Source organism: Thunnus thynnus, chromosome 2 (genome assembly GCF_963924715.1).
Source record: "Thunnus thynnus chromosome 2, fThuThy2.1, whole genome shotgun sequence".
Classification (NCBI taxonomy): Eukaryota; Metazoa; Chordata; class Actinopteri; order Scombriformes; family Scombridae; genus Thunnus; species Thunnus thynnus.
In genome coordinates, this window is record NC_089518.1 from 5,256,914 (window position 1) to 5,272,574 (window position 15,661).

The 15,661-nt window shown below is 43.1% G+C and overlaps 1 protein-coding gene across 2 annotated transcripts; it reads left to right on the forward strand.

Moving 5' to 3' along the window:
• Positions 1-529: 529 nt before the first annotated feature.
• Positions 530-15,307, forward strand: ppm1f (protein phosphatase, Mg2+/Mn2+ dependent, 1F). 2 transcript variants are annotated; one of them, XM_067600460.1, is made up of 8 exons: positions 530-722; positions 2,044-2,267; positions 4,676-4,806; positions 4,976-5,172; positions 5,310-5,498; positions 5,664-5,807; positions 13,069-13,162; positions 14,830-15,307. In XM_067600460.1, exons 2-8 carry the CDS (start codon positions 2,104-2,106, stop codon positions 15,219-15,221), a joined length of 1,311 nt encoding a protein of 436 aa, XP_067456561.1. In that variant the 5' UTR covers positions 530-722; positions 2,044-2,103; the 3' UTR covers positions 15,222-15,307. The 2 variants fall into 2 exon arrangements, with proteins under 2 accessions (XP_067456561.1, XP_067456571.1); XM_067600470.1 differs by lacking the exon at positions 530-722 and adding an exon at positions 775-900.
• Positions 15,308-15,661: the final 354 nt, after the last annotated feature.

The window sequence follows — 15,661 nt, forward strand, 5'->3', positions numbered from 1 at the left end:
ACTTGAAAACTGCATTTTCCAGGAAATATTATAGAAAATAATGTCCAAATTGTGTCCATGACACACTTGAAATTCAACAGTTTGAGCTTTGAACTTAACATGCTAATACACTAACAGTTAACAAGTCATTAACAATTGTTAATTTACAGTGTTAGCATCCTATAATGCTGTTGTTCATTAAGCTAGTAACTTTTAGTCTGTTAGCATGAAGTTTTGTTTTACATTTTCAGGATAAATGTCAGTATAAGCTCTACTATTTAAGTATTTTATTGAATCATTTCCACTGAGGTTTTTCCATATCAGGTTTTTCATTTTCACTTTCCATTTTCAAATTACCACTTCACAATACTGCCATTGTAATATTAAATGTCTTTTTTTCCGTTTTCTTCTAACATTTATCTATAGCGTGATAATCTATAGTGGTATAGCTAAATGAATGGAAGTGGTATGGCCCTTTAAATCTACAGCGGGAAGTGCGTGTTGACGTACAGGAAAGTGGCCCAATAGGAGTTTGACCGCAGATCTCTATACGCTGCTGATAGTGTAAATCACGGTGGTGACGTCGCCAACAGTCTCTTTACCATTTGCTGTGCTAGCGCAGTTTTATGTATGAGCCCAATGAATCTCTTTTGTTTGTCGCTAAAGGGCGTGTTTTCCCTCAGCTGTCGGTCTGTAGTCTGTGTGGGCGTACGAAGGGACTGTTCCTACTTAGCTAGCCCAAGGTAAGATGAACAAACGGAACCGTTATAAGTTACAAACTAGCGTTATTTCAGTCAATTTAACTACGCCGACTGCATACATGATACAGTATCGTTAATGTTTGCATTGTGACAGTCGTACCGTCAACACTAGGGATGGTAACGTGGAGCACACCATGTGAACAATGTCACAACACGGAAAGTAAAGCGAGTTTTTCATGTTTGGCTAACCTGTGTCGCTGCCCGTTTGTAGGCAGCAAAATACAAAGTAACTGTTTTAAGAAAGTTGAGTAGCATATTGTAACGTTAAATAGCATGTCTAGATAGCTTTGGCATATACCTCTCCCTCCTTCTGATGTAGAAATAATGAGGCACAATTCATGATGTACACAATGGCTACATGTTCGCTGTTATAGCTACAGTTACTTAACTGCTTTCTATGTCGTTCTGGTTGTTTTTATTTGTAAGAAATGTCGTTTCAGCAGTATTTTAACTTCAAAGTTGATAGCTGGTCCCCCTCCACTCAAAACTGTTTTTATTCTTGTTCCTTTAGTTGGATGTTTGGCCTTCACTGTACAGAATGATGTATATGCAGAGTTTGACACTAGAAGGCTGTTTTCACATTCATCTGCTGAAAGTGGAAAGTTCCTGTGTTCATTGAAAATCAGATTTTTAGGGATGGGCCTGTAACCATAGTCAGAGTAGACCCATTGAAAGAGACATCATAACCAGTTTGGAGCCGATCGTGGTCCAGTTTGCAGCTTCCACAAGTGTGATGTGGAAACTTGAAGCCTCCACTGCACAGATACTGAGAATGGACTTTATAGATCAGCAGGAGACATCATGTGTGCAGCAGTTCAACTTCTGAAATGAAATATACTTACATTTCATAGATTCTGGAATTTTTAATGAGTACAAAGGAGTAGATGATATTTTAAGGATTTTACATGGTAAAAGTAGAGTATTTTATATGTCATAATACAAGAAGCATGAAAAGTTAGCTATGCTACATATAATATTCATGGTAAGTCAAAATTATGAGATAGCCTAGTAACCAAAATTTCAACTTGCTTATTATTATAGTAAAACTGTTGACTTACTATCTCATAATTATCTTAGTAGGCCTTTATAATATTTTTGACTCATAAGTCATAGATTTGGTTACTGGTATTTCATTGTGTGCTGTTATGACAGGTTATAACAATATTATCTATGATATTATCGATTTGTGAAGAGAACTTCAGAGGCGTTCAATTCAAATTTTCCATCTGTGATTTGAACGCTCCGTTCGTTTCCCATCACATGCTTTCAAAGTGACATTCTCTGCCCTTCATGTCTCCACTAGTGACCTGTCGGCCCTGACCCCGTCTTCACCTGAGAGCTTACTACAGCCAGAGTCCGCAGGATGGAGGAGGAGGCGAGGTGCTTCCTGGGGAGGTTTGTGGAGGAGTTCCCAGCTGCTTTGGAGGAAGGCAGTCCGCTGCCTGTCAGTCCTCTGAGCCGCAGAGTCTCCCTGGAGGAGCTGCATGGAGAGAGCCTGGAACTAGGCCTGAGGCTGCTGGCTGCCAGGTATGACTGGGAGGGTGAAGTTCACAAAATGTATTACATGTTTGACAGAACTGAAGGATTGCCACAATAAATTAGGGTAAGAAACATTGAATCAAGAGAAAGCTGTATGTATATTAGAAAACTGTGCCTTAAAATTGCTGTTTGCATCTAATCACATCCAATTAAACAATAAGTTTTATCAGTTCTCACAGGAAGTCAGGGGACATAAGCCTATTCACATATGAAATATGTCACATTGCTGATTTCATTTATCTATTAAAGTCATATATTTTTATCATTCAGACATAGGCGTCCATTACACAAATGTTCATTATGGCTTTATTCAGCCATGCACCTTGTTACATAAACGTTCTAGTGATTTCTACTTCAAAGTAACTACAGCAGTCTTACCTGACTGCAGCTAATGATACTGCATTGTTGTAACACTTCCACTAGTCATGTTTTTTGTTTGTTTTCACATCATTGTATTTTCTGTATCACAGCATATTTGATATATCACACAGTGAGCTGTACTGTTAGTGTAGTTAGTGCAAGAGTACTTGTTGTATTTGCACTATCCGCCCATCTTGCGTGCGTGCACACTTGTGCATGTGTGGGTGCATTCCTCACATTCCTGACAGCTCTGCTCTTGCCCTGCTCATTCACTATGCAGAGGTTGGCTTTGCAGTTAGCTTCACTCTGCAGGGGTGGACAGAATAAAAGCTGCTGATGCACAGTATAAAAGTAAACCGGGGAGCTGTAACATAACAACAGTACTGAACCCTCTCATCTCACTCTGCTGTTATTACAAACAATCATTTGCAAGAGTTACTGTTTTTTTTTTAATTTTCAGATGATTTTAAGATTTGCGTAAGAATGGTGCCGGACAAAGTTTTCCTCATTAATGGAAACCCTGGCTAGTGTTGAAACAATTAGTCAATGAATCCATTGACTGAACATTCAATCACAGCAATGCTGGTAATTGATCAAGAAAAATGTCAGACATTTACCTGTTTCCAAGTTCTCAAATGTGAGGATTCACTTTTTCTCTTTATATCATTTTAAAGGATAAATCTGGCAAAAAAAAGACGCAACAATGAATTGATCTAATAACAAGTACTGTGTGTGTGTCAAAGCCTCATATACTGTATCTTCATCCTCTGTGTCATAGAGCTCACTGAGTAACTGGACTTATAGATTCTTGAAGATATTCGGCCTCTCATCCGAAAGGCTTCAGTTCTGAACAGGGTCCGGTTGGTAAAAATAGTCCCCAGCAAAATGCACTATTTCCTGCTGTCTGAGTAATGTTTGCTAAAAACTACAGCAACCAGCTGTTTTAGGAAATAACTGAGCCTTTAAAAAACTGAAATTCTATATTTGCGAAGCTTAGTCTTCAGTAGGAAGTAGTGGTCGGGGCTGAGAGCCACAGACAGAATAGAGAAGTCCGAAAACATAGAGAGACGGACTAACATTGTTAGTTTTACTCTGTAATTATCATAAAGGGTAATTATGTGTAATTATATCACATATGTTTTGGTTTGCCACCTTGGGCTCGAGGAAGTTCTGATGTGCAATTCACTAATTTTTATTATCTAGATAATTAATCAGAATATTCATAATCAGATGAATTGATAATACAATTGCAGATCTATTCCAGACAGAGGAAATCTATCCAGGCAGGCAGTGAGTGAACACAATGAGATTTGTATTTTAGAACATGACACATTCATGATGTGAGGTGATTTGCAGCCCAGATGCAGAGGAAACCGTTACAAACCAGGAAGGATGAACATGTTTTTGTCATGGAGTGTGGTGAGACTACCGGGATGTGGACGTCTCATCCTTTTTGTTTTGATGAACGCTGACAATGCTTACGTTTACACATACAGTATGTGCGATTGTCTGAGATCATTTGTCTCCCTTTCTTGCAGTGAAGAGCCTTAGAACCAATCAGCTAAACTTAGAGGAGGAGCATTACAAATGTAATGAAGAATCATTGGTTTATGTGCTCTCTTTTCTGCTCACATTTTTCTCCAGAGGCATGCCCCATCAGGAAGTCCTCTCATCCTGTCTGCAAAAACATCATTGTTCTCCCCACTTCCTGATTCCTAAACCAAGTCCTCTCTGCAGCAGAAATATAATTCTGTAAAGGGTTGATTTGATGTTACATTTAAACCCACATGTACCAGCTGCACTCATTAAATGAGCACTGATCACGGTCATATTTTACCTGCTTGTGTTTGCTAGAGTTGATTTGCTCATTACTGCGCTGAGGTGGATCAGTCACCTCTGGTCTGTGAAGATCCTCAGCCATCCAGGGCATGGCCGACGGCTCTGCTTGTACAGTTGTCTGTTATTTGGTTGCATTGTCTGGCTCAGATCTTGATAAGCCACTCATGGTGTATTTCTACTTGTGTTTGTTGGTGTAGGGGTGCTCCTGCAGGCCTCAGTGCCCTCCTGTGCCAGGCGGCGCTGTCCCAGCTGCTGCACAACGACCTCTCACCTTTCCACTGTCCCCAGGAAGCTGAGGCCAACCAGGAAGATGAACAGCAAGTAGTCTGTAAGTGTTTGACTTCACACTCATGTAGGAGGCTGGTTAGGTTGAATTGTATTGTGATGTTTTAACCTCATGCTATGAAAACTCTGGTCTTCTTCATTTCCAGTAGCATCAGTAGTAATAGTAAAAGGCTCTGATTGACTTGTTTATTTCCTCTGTATGTCACCATCAGTACTTCAGTCAGACGCAGTCCAACGTCTCTTCCTCAACAAGCTGATAGACTTAGCGCTGGCATGGCACGAAAACCTCCCCGAGCTTCCTCCCTCCCGGTTCCTCCGCTGCTCCGTTCACGCCATCAAGAACACGAGGAGGAAGATGGAGGACAAACACCTGGCCCTGGCTGAGTTCAACCAGCTCTTTGGAATCAAGGTACCTCGAGTGTAACCCCAAACACTGCTCATCAGGTTTTTGTCCTGTTATTCATGGTTCCGAAATCCCAGAAATCACAACACTGTCAAAGTGATTCAAATGTACCAAACACTTCCTGTCTCTCCACGATGCTCCAGGACGGGTTGGAGCGTGCCTACTATGCTGTATTTGACGGCCATGGGGGGATGGACGCCGCCACCTACGCTGCCGCTCACCTCCATGTTGCTCTGAGTAAACAGCAGACACTGCAGAGTGATGCAGCCACAGCCTTTAAAAGTGCCTTCAAATGCACTGATGACATGTTCAGAGACAAAGCCAAGAGAGAGGTACTGAAGCATCCTCAACACGCAGCTCTCATCTTTTTATTGCATTACAACTACAAAAAAGACCCTTAAATTTACCAAATAATTATGTTATTTCCTTCTTCTGTCTTTAAATGATGAATTGTGAATTGAGTTTTAAAATGGAATTGCAATTGTTTGTGTTGTCAGCGTCTGCGGAGTGGCACTACTGGTGTCGCGGTGCTGATCCAGGGTCAGGAGCTGACAGTGTCCTGGCTGGGAGACTCTCAAGCAATACTGGTTAGAGAGGGACAAGCTGTAACTCTCATGGAACCCCATAAACCAGACAGAGAGGTAGGGATATCACACACACATACACACAGAAAGGTAAGGTCAGAGAATATACACAAGGATTACTCAGAAATGTAGCAGAATGTATTTTCCAACATGTTTGACACATTTGTTGCATTAGACTGGTTCAGCCCAGCAACACTAGAGATTAAAGTGAGATAAACCTTGATAGACTTTGATAGACGCTGAAATTTGGCATCAGTCAGCCATCCATAATCATGTTGGAGACTTAGGTCACCCTGCTGTGCTGGAGTATGAACTGCTCTACAACAAAGATGTAACATGTTTCCTTACCTGCAGTTAGTTACTACATCACAGAGGCTGCGTTCAGACTGTGAGAACAAACACAGCGTCCTTGTTCATTTGAGACCGCTACCATTGTGCCTTAACTTTTGCCTGGATTACAAATCAACATAATTTGGCTGTGTCTTAAGATAAAAGATTGGTAAACCGTGGTGCACTGTGTTGGGACTACATGTGGACCACAGTTTACCACATGTTTCAAGACTCCAAGAAACCTGAGCCCTGGGGGTTCGCACCCAAAGTGTGAAGCTCCACCCATGGATCCAGGTTATCAAAACTAGAGATTCCCCTCTTATCTCTCTCTTTTTTCTCCACGAGCTGCAGCAGGAGCAGCTCTCTGCTCTCTTGCGTGGCCTGCTCACAGCAGACACACACAGTCTTCTTTACGGCAGAAGACGCGAGAGCCTGCCTAAGACTCAGAAACTAAGTTTCCTTGTGCCAGCAGCTAATACACAAGTCTGCTGGCCAGTTTAACAAGTACAGGAGCCGCGAAATGGAGTTAGCTTGCCGCTAACTCTACACCAAGGAGTGACCTGGGCCCTCTGCACGACTGGAGTGCTGTCTGCCCAGCAACGCCTGCATCTTTCAGTTTCAGAGCCAAAGCCTTCTCAGCCTGACTCACCCACGGATTCACCGGCTACAAAGCAGGACACCACAAAGCATCTCTTCCTTCATGGACTGGTAACAACTGGGCATAGCCTAGCAACACAGTGAAGCATAGTACGGCTAAGCAAGAATGTTTAACTCAAACAATGTACTGTACGTGTATTGATTTGGTTAAGGTTATACATTGAACTGTTGTTGTGATGTCCTTGTTGCCTATAGTCAGGTTACTGCATAGCCACACCGCTAGGTTAATGTTAGCATGCTTAACACATGTTACATCCAGTAACTAGGCCTTGCATGCAACTAACCTCATCTTAACCTGGCACCTTTAGTATACACCAATTGGCCTTGAATAGAGAACCACACAGTTAAGAGGTTAAAACCTAGTTTGGCAAACTTTGGTTCAGGCAGCACATGTGGTTCAAGACACCACATGGTCTGGCCTTTTATCCCTGTAGTTCCCTTTATCAGCCAACGTGTCGACATGCCATGTGCTCAGTCACCAGGTGACTGCAGCCATCTTGCTATTGTCTTCCCTACACACACACACACACACTCACACACACACTCACACATTCACACTTGTAAATAGGTACACTTAGCTAGATTAGTATTGTGTGTTGCTTTTACCCTTTTGTTAAATAAATGCTTTTGGATATACCTGTTGTCTGTTTTAATGTTGCACAAGAATGAGTTTTGCCAACCTCTGCTCTGTAAAGAACTCCAAATCCTTCAACCTTTACTAGCTATTGATATGGTGATTTTGCTTATAGTTATTCAAGTAATTATTAATCAAAGTCCCAAATTCATAGATTAGTACCCTTTGAGACTGAATTGGCTATCTTTTTCCCTGAGTCCAGGGTGGTGCCCCGTTATTATTAATTCTTATTAATAATTTTATTGATTTTAATAATTAACAATTATCTTTGATAATCGTTAATTATTGCTGATAGCCAAACTTGTAGCCACGGCCCAACAAAATGGTGCCCCGTGTGAGGCAGAGTATTGTTGGCAATTATTCATAATTGTGCAATATTAATTTCAGCATAATTTTGGCCAGTACCAAAATTCTGGAATCTAAAACCTTTAGACTATCCAAAAGTCTTTATATTTAACACGACCAGTCTGCCACAGGAGAAGATATCTAGCTGTACTTACAAACAAGTGAAGTGTTGGGAGAATTGATTTTTTCAAATCAATTTTAGCTAAAGCAATTGGTAATCAAATCTTGAGTTGTTGATAACTACCACTTTAAGCCCTCGTAGTGTTAAACTAAGAGATTGCTGTTGCTGCTAGCCACTCAGGTTGAACCTACTCTGTAGGAAGTGTAAGAATTTTGGTTCAGCATTCGAATAGTACACATTCAATGCCATCCAGTCAAGCTGTCAGAATTAGTTGTTAATTCAAGTGCTCCCCTTGTTAATTAAACCACAGTGTGCCACCGGCCCTGTGACACATAGAGAGCTTGTACCTGGCTGTTACTGCCATGCATTCCAGCCTGAGTAAGAAATAGAGCCCGTGAGATAGAGCCACAGTGTGCTACCAGCCCTGTGAAACTTAGAAGTTATCCTCTAGCTGTTACTGCCATGCATTCCAGCCTGAGTCAACTTTAAGAAACAATCCTCTAGCTGTTACTGCGCTGCATCTCAGTTAGTGCATGTTGAAATCTGTTGTGCCCACTAGAGCCACTAGACGGTGTCGTAGCTACCCCTCCTCCACAGGAAGCTACTCCCCATAGTGTAAGCCACAACATTGTTTGGTTAGGCTAGTGTACTGCCCAAACTACACTACAAAGTGTCTGCCACGCAACACCATAGCCAACCACATTGTTTTGTTGTACTAGTCAACTGTTAATCTAATCCTCCGTTCCGGATACAACAATGGAGAACCCCTGTGTAGAACAGTTTATTTCTTCCCTAGCACAGAGCCTAGAACCTGGCTACCCAGAATTCATCAGCAGGTTGAATTTCAGTGAGTGCAGGAAAGAGATAGACTCACTTCTCAAGGACAGGAATGATGCACAGACCGCATCCAAAGACCCATTGTTATGCTTGCTTCTGAACTTCCACAGGCAAACCAGCCTTGCCTGTCAGAGCAGAGCAGCCCTAGAAAAGGAGGTAGATTTCCTCAGAGCGCAAAATGCTTGCCTCCTCCATGAGGTTCAGACGGCCAATAAGAAAGCCATGCGCTATTTAGAAGACCTGTACTCAGCAGAGTTAAATCTCTGCTCACACAAGGAGGAATTGTTAAGGCTTAGGTCAGAATGTCCTGCCCCACTACAGTCATTCAGCCAATGTGATTCCGGTTATTCCGATTCACACTCCTCCCATAATGGAAGGTTAACTCCCTCTCCACTCAGAAGATTGGAACAATTCCCAACTGACCCTAAGTTCTTGGGAATGAAGTCAGCTTCTCAACCTCCACTGAGAGACAGAGCTAACAGCTACCTGAGTTCCCATCTCTCTGAAACAGACACTGAAGAGACATGTAGTTTATCCTCTAGAAGATATTCTGCCCAGTGTTTTTCTCAGCCACCGATACATGACACATTCATCCGTGCTCATCCTTCCGAAGGGGGGACTAGATCATCCCAGAACTGTTCAGCCTCTCCTCAGCACTATCAGGAAAGTGATAACAGTTGTTCAGCCCCTGCCCTTCAACGAGAGAGAATTGTAGCACGTGATGCACATGTCCATGATAGTGCTAGTTTAGTCTTGTCTTCACCAGAAATGATTTCACAGTGTCCCCGCCTTAAAGTGCTTGAGCTCATAGCTAAGGACATTGATCATTTTGACCCAGACAGCTGTAATCACCACATTGAAGATTACTTTAGAGAACTAGAATACAATCTAGTTGACCTGCCCCATGCAACCCAAAGTGAGAAAGTTAAACTTGTGTGGAAAACCAGCTCTAAAGCTGTACACAAGTTTATACAATCACAACCTTCCAGAGTCAGAAATGACTACCAAGAGCTCCGTCAAGCACTAGTAGAAGAATTCTCTTTTACTGCTGACGAGACCACATCAATGGTTGCAGCCCTCCAAGTTAAACATTCCCGTCGTGAGCATCCCAGGGATTATTACCAACGTTTGAGGCATGCGTACTTCCAGGGCAAGAATGCACCAGGCTTAGAAGAAAACCCCACCTTCAAGTCCTTATTCTTGCAGAACCTTCATCCATGCGTACGCACTCACGTTGTACTTATGACGCACCAAGGTAACCCCTCACTGCGTGAGATAAGAAAGATGACACAGGTGGCTTGGGAAACTGCTGTCACTTCCAAAGCAGGAGGGAAAACAATTGAGCCTGCCAGCTCAAACACTGAAGCGTCATACAGGTCTGCTGCCTCAAAAGACCCTCTTAACAGTCCAAAGGGGGGTGACAAAGGGCAGCATAGGGACACTGAGCGTAAGCGCCATGTCCACCAACTGCGTCGAGATAGGCATTCACAAAGTAGAAGCTTTAGAAGGCCATACGCAGAGATTCTGGCCCAGAAGTGTGACCAGACAATGGACAGATCAGATGATGACCACAGCATCTCTGACCACAGTTCAGTACATCGTCACCATCTATCAGACAGTGACAGTGCCTCTGAATGTCTCTCTCCCTCTGGCTACACGGAGCGTTACAGCCCTGAGCCACAAGTTAGAAACTTAAGGCACAAGAGCTCTAGAGTTCGCTTCTCACAATTCTAGACAGCAACACAGTCCACCCCTGTACTGACAGTAAGACAGATACCAGTGCCTTACTTTTCCTGCAGTTACATAGATACACTTGGGTTTGTTAGCAACAGTAGCAACCTCAGTTATTCTAAACTCAGTAATAGCCAGACAGCCTGCTATTAGTTGAGGAAAGCGTAAATTCTGATTCAGCTCAGACACCACTGTCCTACTTTGCAAGTACAATTGGATCAACTCCTTGGTAGTATTTTGTCAATAGGATCACTTTGCAAAACACTAGCTTAGGACACTTGATTAGGTACTTTCAGAAGTAGTCATACACATGTCCTCACCCACCACATGTTTAGGACATAGTGCCAAACAAACAATGATACAGCCATTAGGACTTTGGGATTTTTGGAAATATGATGACATCCTTCTGCAGCTACATTTGCTTGAAGGACAAAATTGTAAAGTCTGCCAAGATCAGACTGAGTACTACATTGAGTAGTCAGTATTGTCATCAGATCCAATGAGTGAAACAACAAACACTCTTGGACACTCCAGAATTGGCTTTATCATTTTAGGTGCCACTCTCTCTGCATCTCACCTTAACAAAGTTACACCACTAACATTCCTGTTCTCACTAACCCAAAGAGTAATGAGAAATCCAGGTTATGTTATTTAGGACTATGCCTTTGTTGTTGTCTATCATGCTGTTGTTTTGTAATTCTGACTGTTCTTGCTTAGCCAAGATAGATAGTGTTAACCACTGCCCAGATGTTACAAACTTGAATGAACTGACAAATGAACTCTTGAACTCAACTGTGGACCATACAGTACATGTATGTTTGTGCTCCCAGGATCACACATCAGGTGCAATCCTAGGACCAAAGGGGGGATGTTGGGACTACATGTGGACCACAGTTTACCACATGTTTCAAGACTCCAAGAAACCTGAGCCCTGGGGGTTCGCACCCAAAGTGTGAAGCTCCACCCATGGATCCAGGTTATCAAAACTAGAGATTCCCCTCTTATCTCTCTCTTTTTTCTCCACGAGCTGCAGCAGGAGCAGCTCTCTGCTCTCTTGTGTGGCCTGCTCACAGCAGACACACACAGTCTTCTTTACGGCAGAAGACGCGAGAGCCTGCCTAAGACTCAGAAACTAAGTTTCCTTGTGCCAGCAGCTAATACACAAGTCTGCTGGCCAGTTTAACAAGTACAGGAGCCGCGAAATGGAGTTAGCTTGCCGCTAACTCTACACCAAGGAGCGACCTGGGCCCTCTGCACGACTGGAGTGCTGTCTGCCCAGCAACGCCTGCATCTTTCAGTTTCAGAGCCAAAGCCTTCTCAGCCTGACTCACCCACGGTTTCACCGGCTACAAAGCAGGACACCACAAAGCATCTCTTCCTTCATGGACTGGTAACAACTGGGCATAGCCTAGCAACACAGTGAAGCATAGTACGGCTAAGCAAGAATGTTTAACTCAAACAATGTACCGTACGTGTATTGATTTGGTTAAGGTTATACATTGAACTGTTGTTGTGATGTCCTTGTTGCCTATAGTCAGGTTACTGCATAGCCACACCGCTAGGTTAATGTTAGCATGCTTAACACATGTTACATCCAGTAACTAGGCCTTGCATGCAACTAACCTCATCTTAACCTGGCACCTTTAGTATACACCAATTGGCCTTGAATAGAGAACCACACAGTTAAGAGGTTAAAACCTAGTTTGGCAAACTTTGGTTCAGGCAGCACATGTGGTTCAAGACACCACATGGTCTGGCCTTTTATCCCTGTAGTTCCCTTTATCAGCCAACGTGTCGACATGCCATGTGCTCAGTCACCAGGTGACTGCAGCCATCTTGCTATTGTCTTCCCTACACACACACACACACACTCACACACACACTCACACATTCACACTTGTAAATGGGTACACTTAGCTAGATTAGTATTGTGTGTTGCTTTTACCCTTTTGTTAAATAAATGCTTTTGGATATACCTGTTGTCTGTTTTAATGTTGCACAAGAATGAGTTTTGCCAACCTCTGCTCTGTAAAGAACTCCAAATTCTTCAACCTTTACTAGCTATTGATATGGTGATTTTGCTTATAGTTATTCAAGTAATTATTAATCAAAGTCCCAAATTCATAGATTAGTACCCTTTGAGACTGAATTGGCTATCTTTTTCCCTGAGTCCAGGGTGGTGCCCCGTTATTATTAATTCTTATTAATAATTTTATTGATTTTAATAATTAACAATTATCTTTGATAATCGTTAATTATTGCTGATAGCCAAACTTGTAGCCACGGCCCAACAACTGTTATGTCTGATTAGCCTCTCAGACTGGACTTGCTGGAGTGTATTTCATGTCCCATCCGTACCTGAAGCAACACACCCTCAACCCCACCAACGCAGCCCTGCGCAATAAAAAATTAAAAGGTCTTAACTTTTGGGACCTGCGGGGCTCTTGTAACATTTAAGTCCAAAGTGACACATTGCAAGAATTTTTGGCCAGATTGTCATGAACATAGTTGCTTATTTATGTCTCCTGAGAATAACATGTGGAGTGGAAAAAGTACTACAGTTACAACAAATTACTGCACATGTCAAGATAATATGAATTTGTGTGTGATGAGAGCTAAAGACAGTCAGATGGTAACCGTCTCCTTTGTCCTTATCTGTCCAGGATGAGAAGCAGAGAATCGAGGATCTTGGTGGCTGCATCACCTTCATGGGTTGCTGGCGTGTTAATGGCACGTATGCTGTATCTAGAGCTATAGGTAAGTGTATCTCAACCAACGACAAGAGAGCCGATGCATCTGTGTAGGTATTTCCATTTTCATTTTGGGGTTAATACAGGAATTTCTCAAATACTGATCTTCATTTACTTCAAATACAGAGACAATCAGCGGCCTGTTTCACCAAATTTCCATATACAAGCTGCGACTTGCAACATGAGGCAATTTCCTCTCATGACAATTTCCTCACATGTTAACTAACTCCTCTCATGAAACATTGTGCATGGGATCCATGCATGCAGGAGGACTGAAGGACTCACATATATATTTTGGCCACTTATCCGGGACTGGGTCGTGATGGCATCAGACTGAGCTCCTCCTGAGATCTGTGATCCCTCCAGCATGTTTCGGGTCTGCCCTGGGGTCTCCTACCAATTGGACTTGCCAGGAACAGCTCCAGAGGGAGGCATACATCCTAACCAGGTGTCCAGACCGCCTCAGCTGGCTCTACTCTGAGTTTTCCCCGGATGTCCCAACTTCTCACCTTATTTCCAAGGCTGAGCCCAGACACTCTCTGGAGGAAACTCATTTTGGCCGCTTGTATCCACAATCTCATTCTTTCAGTCTCTACCCAAAGCTCATGACCATAGGTGAAGGTTGGAACATAGACCAACTGGTAGATTGAGAGCTTTGCCTTCTGACTCGGCTCTTTCTTTACCGCAGCAGTCCAGTTGAACGCCCGCATTACTGCTGATTTCGCACCAGTCTGCCTGTCAACCTCACGCTTCATCTGACCCTCACTTGTGAACAAGATCCCGACATACTTAAACTCCTTCACTTGGGGTAGCAACTCACTGTCAACTCAGAGGGAGTAGTCCACCTTTTTCCGGCAGACCACCATGGCCTCAGATTTGGAGGGCATCTGCTGGTTCCCTATTGGATCATATCAAGCCTGTTTCAAGGAATCTTGACGTCTGGTTTCATAGTAGTTCAAGTTTTGAGCAGCACACCACAAAATGTGACATCATGTTTCTATCATCTTAGAAACATTTCAAAAATACAATCTATTTGAACTTTAAAAGACACAGGGGCCATTTTACACTGTACAGAACTCAGCTGCCAGGCTTTTAACCAGAACTAAGAGATTTGATTACGTTACTCCTGTTTTAGCCTCTTTACACTGGCTCCCAGTATGTTTTAGAATATATTTTAAGATCTTACTGATTTGCTTTTAAGGCTCTTCACAGCCTCTCTCCCTGCTATATCTCTGTCCTCTTAGTACCGCACACACCGGTACGTACTTTGAGATGCTCGGGCAGAGGTCTTTTATCTGTTCCAGAGGCAACTAAATGGGACAGAGTGTTTTCAGGCAGGGCGCTGGGGCGTCGGCTGAGTCAGTGATCTCTTTTAAGTCTCTTCTTAAAACATACTTTTATTGGAGAGTTTTAACTTTCTTTGAACTGTCTTTTATTTCTTTAAAAAAAAAAGGGTGAATTTAGCTTGTAGTGTAAAAGTGCTTTGAGAAGACTGGAAAGGCGCAGGTGCAGTTCATTTACCATTTACCATTTTGATGGAATGCCACTGGAGGACCTTTGATGGCTGGATGCTGGCACTGTACTCACCAGCTACACTGGTTCACTACATTGCCTGTCAGTCTGATGAGGTCTTTCGCTTCAGCTGCTAACCACACATCCACATCTCACCTCCAGGTGACTTTGACCAGAAGCCCTACGTGTCTGGAGATGCTGACTGCTCCACAGTCCAGCTGTTGGGGGACGAGGACTATGTGCTGCTGGCATGTGACGGCTTCTTCGATGCAGTCAGACCTTCAGAGGTCCCACATCTGGTTCTGGACGCACTTCAGCAGCCCGGTGACCTCGAGGGAGGAGATATTGCTCCAGCGGAACTGTCGGAGGACGCTGTTGGACTGAGAGTTGCTCAACAGTTGGTGAGTCACGCAAAGGCAGCCGGTTCCAGCGATAACATCACGGTGATGCTGGTGTTCCTGTGTCCACTGGAGCAGCTGCTGGCTCAACACTCCAGCACAGGAACTGCACAAGCAACTCAGGACTCCACTTCCCAAGATGCAGCACAGAAGTGAAGGAGGAGGTCTGCTGCCAAGACACCACTGTGCCAAGCTACTGCCTGACTCATCATTTTTCATACTTTTTTTTTTTTTTCAGAAAACCTGCAGATTGACAAAGCTCATGTGAATCTAACAGAACACACGAACAAACTGCTTCGGAGGGAAAGTATTGATCCAACCGTATTATGACCATTTGAAAAGGTGTGATGGTGCTGATGCAGGGACAGATAAACCAAGCTGAGCCCCATACTTAACCTGTTACCTTAACCCAGAAACCAGCCAGTATTACACTGGAAAACTAACCCTCACTAGTCTCATTCTCTGAATTCATTCACTGAGTTCAGCTCCGTTTCTTTTTGTGACTTTTCAAAGACATGATGTTCTGGTTTTAACCTTTAGTATTGACTGTTTCATGTGATAGTGACTCTTTCTAAAGAGCTTTGTGTTTGTGTGAG

What these genes read in the sequence shown, in the direction of transcription:
- ppm1f (XM_067600460.1), top strand. Translation starts at nt 2,104, where the DNA reads ATGGAGGAGGAGGCGAGGTGCTTCCTGGGGAGGTTTGTGGAGGAGTTC. An exon ending in AGATGAACAGCAAGTAGTCT is followed by an intron (nt 4,807 to 4,975) that starts GTAAGTGTTTGA and finishes TGTCACCATCAG; the next exon opens with TACTTCAGTCAGACGCAGTC. An exon ending in GAGACAAAGCCAAGAGAGAG is followed by an intron (nt 5,499 to 5,663) that starts GTACTGAAGCAT and finishes TTGTGTTGTCAG; the next exon opens with CGTCTGCGGAGTGGCACTAC.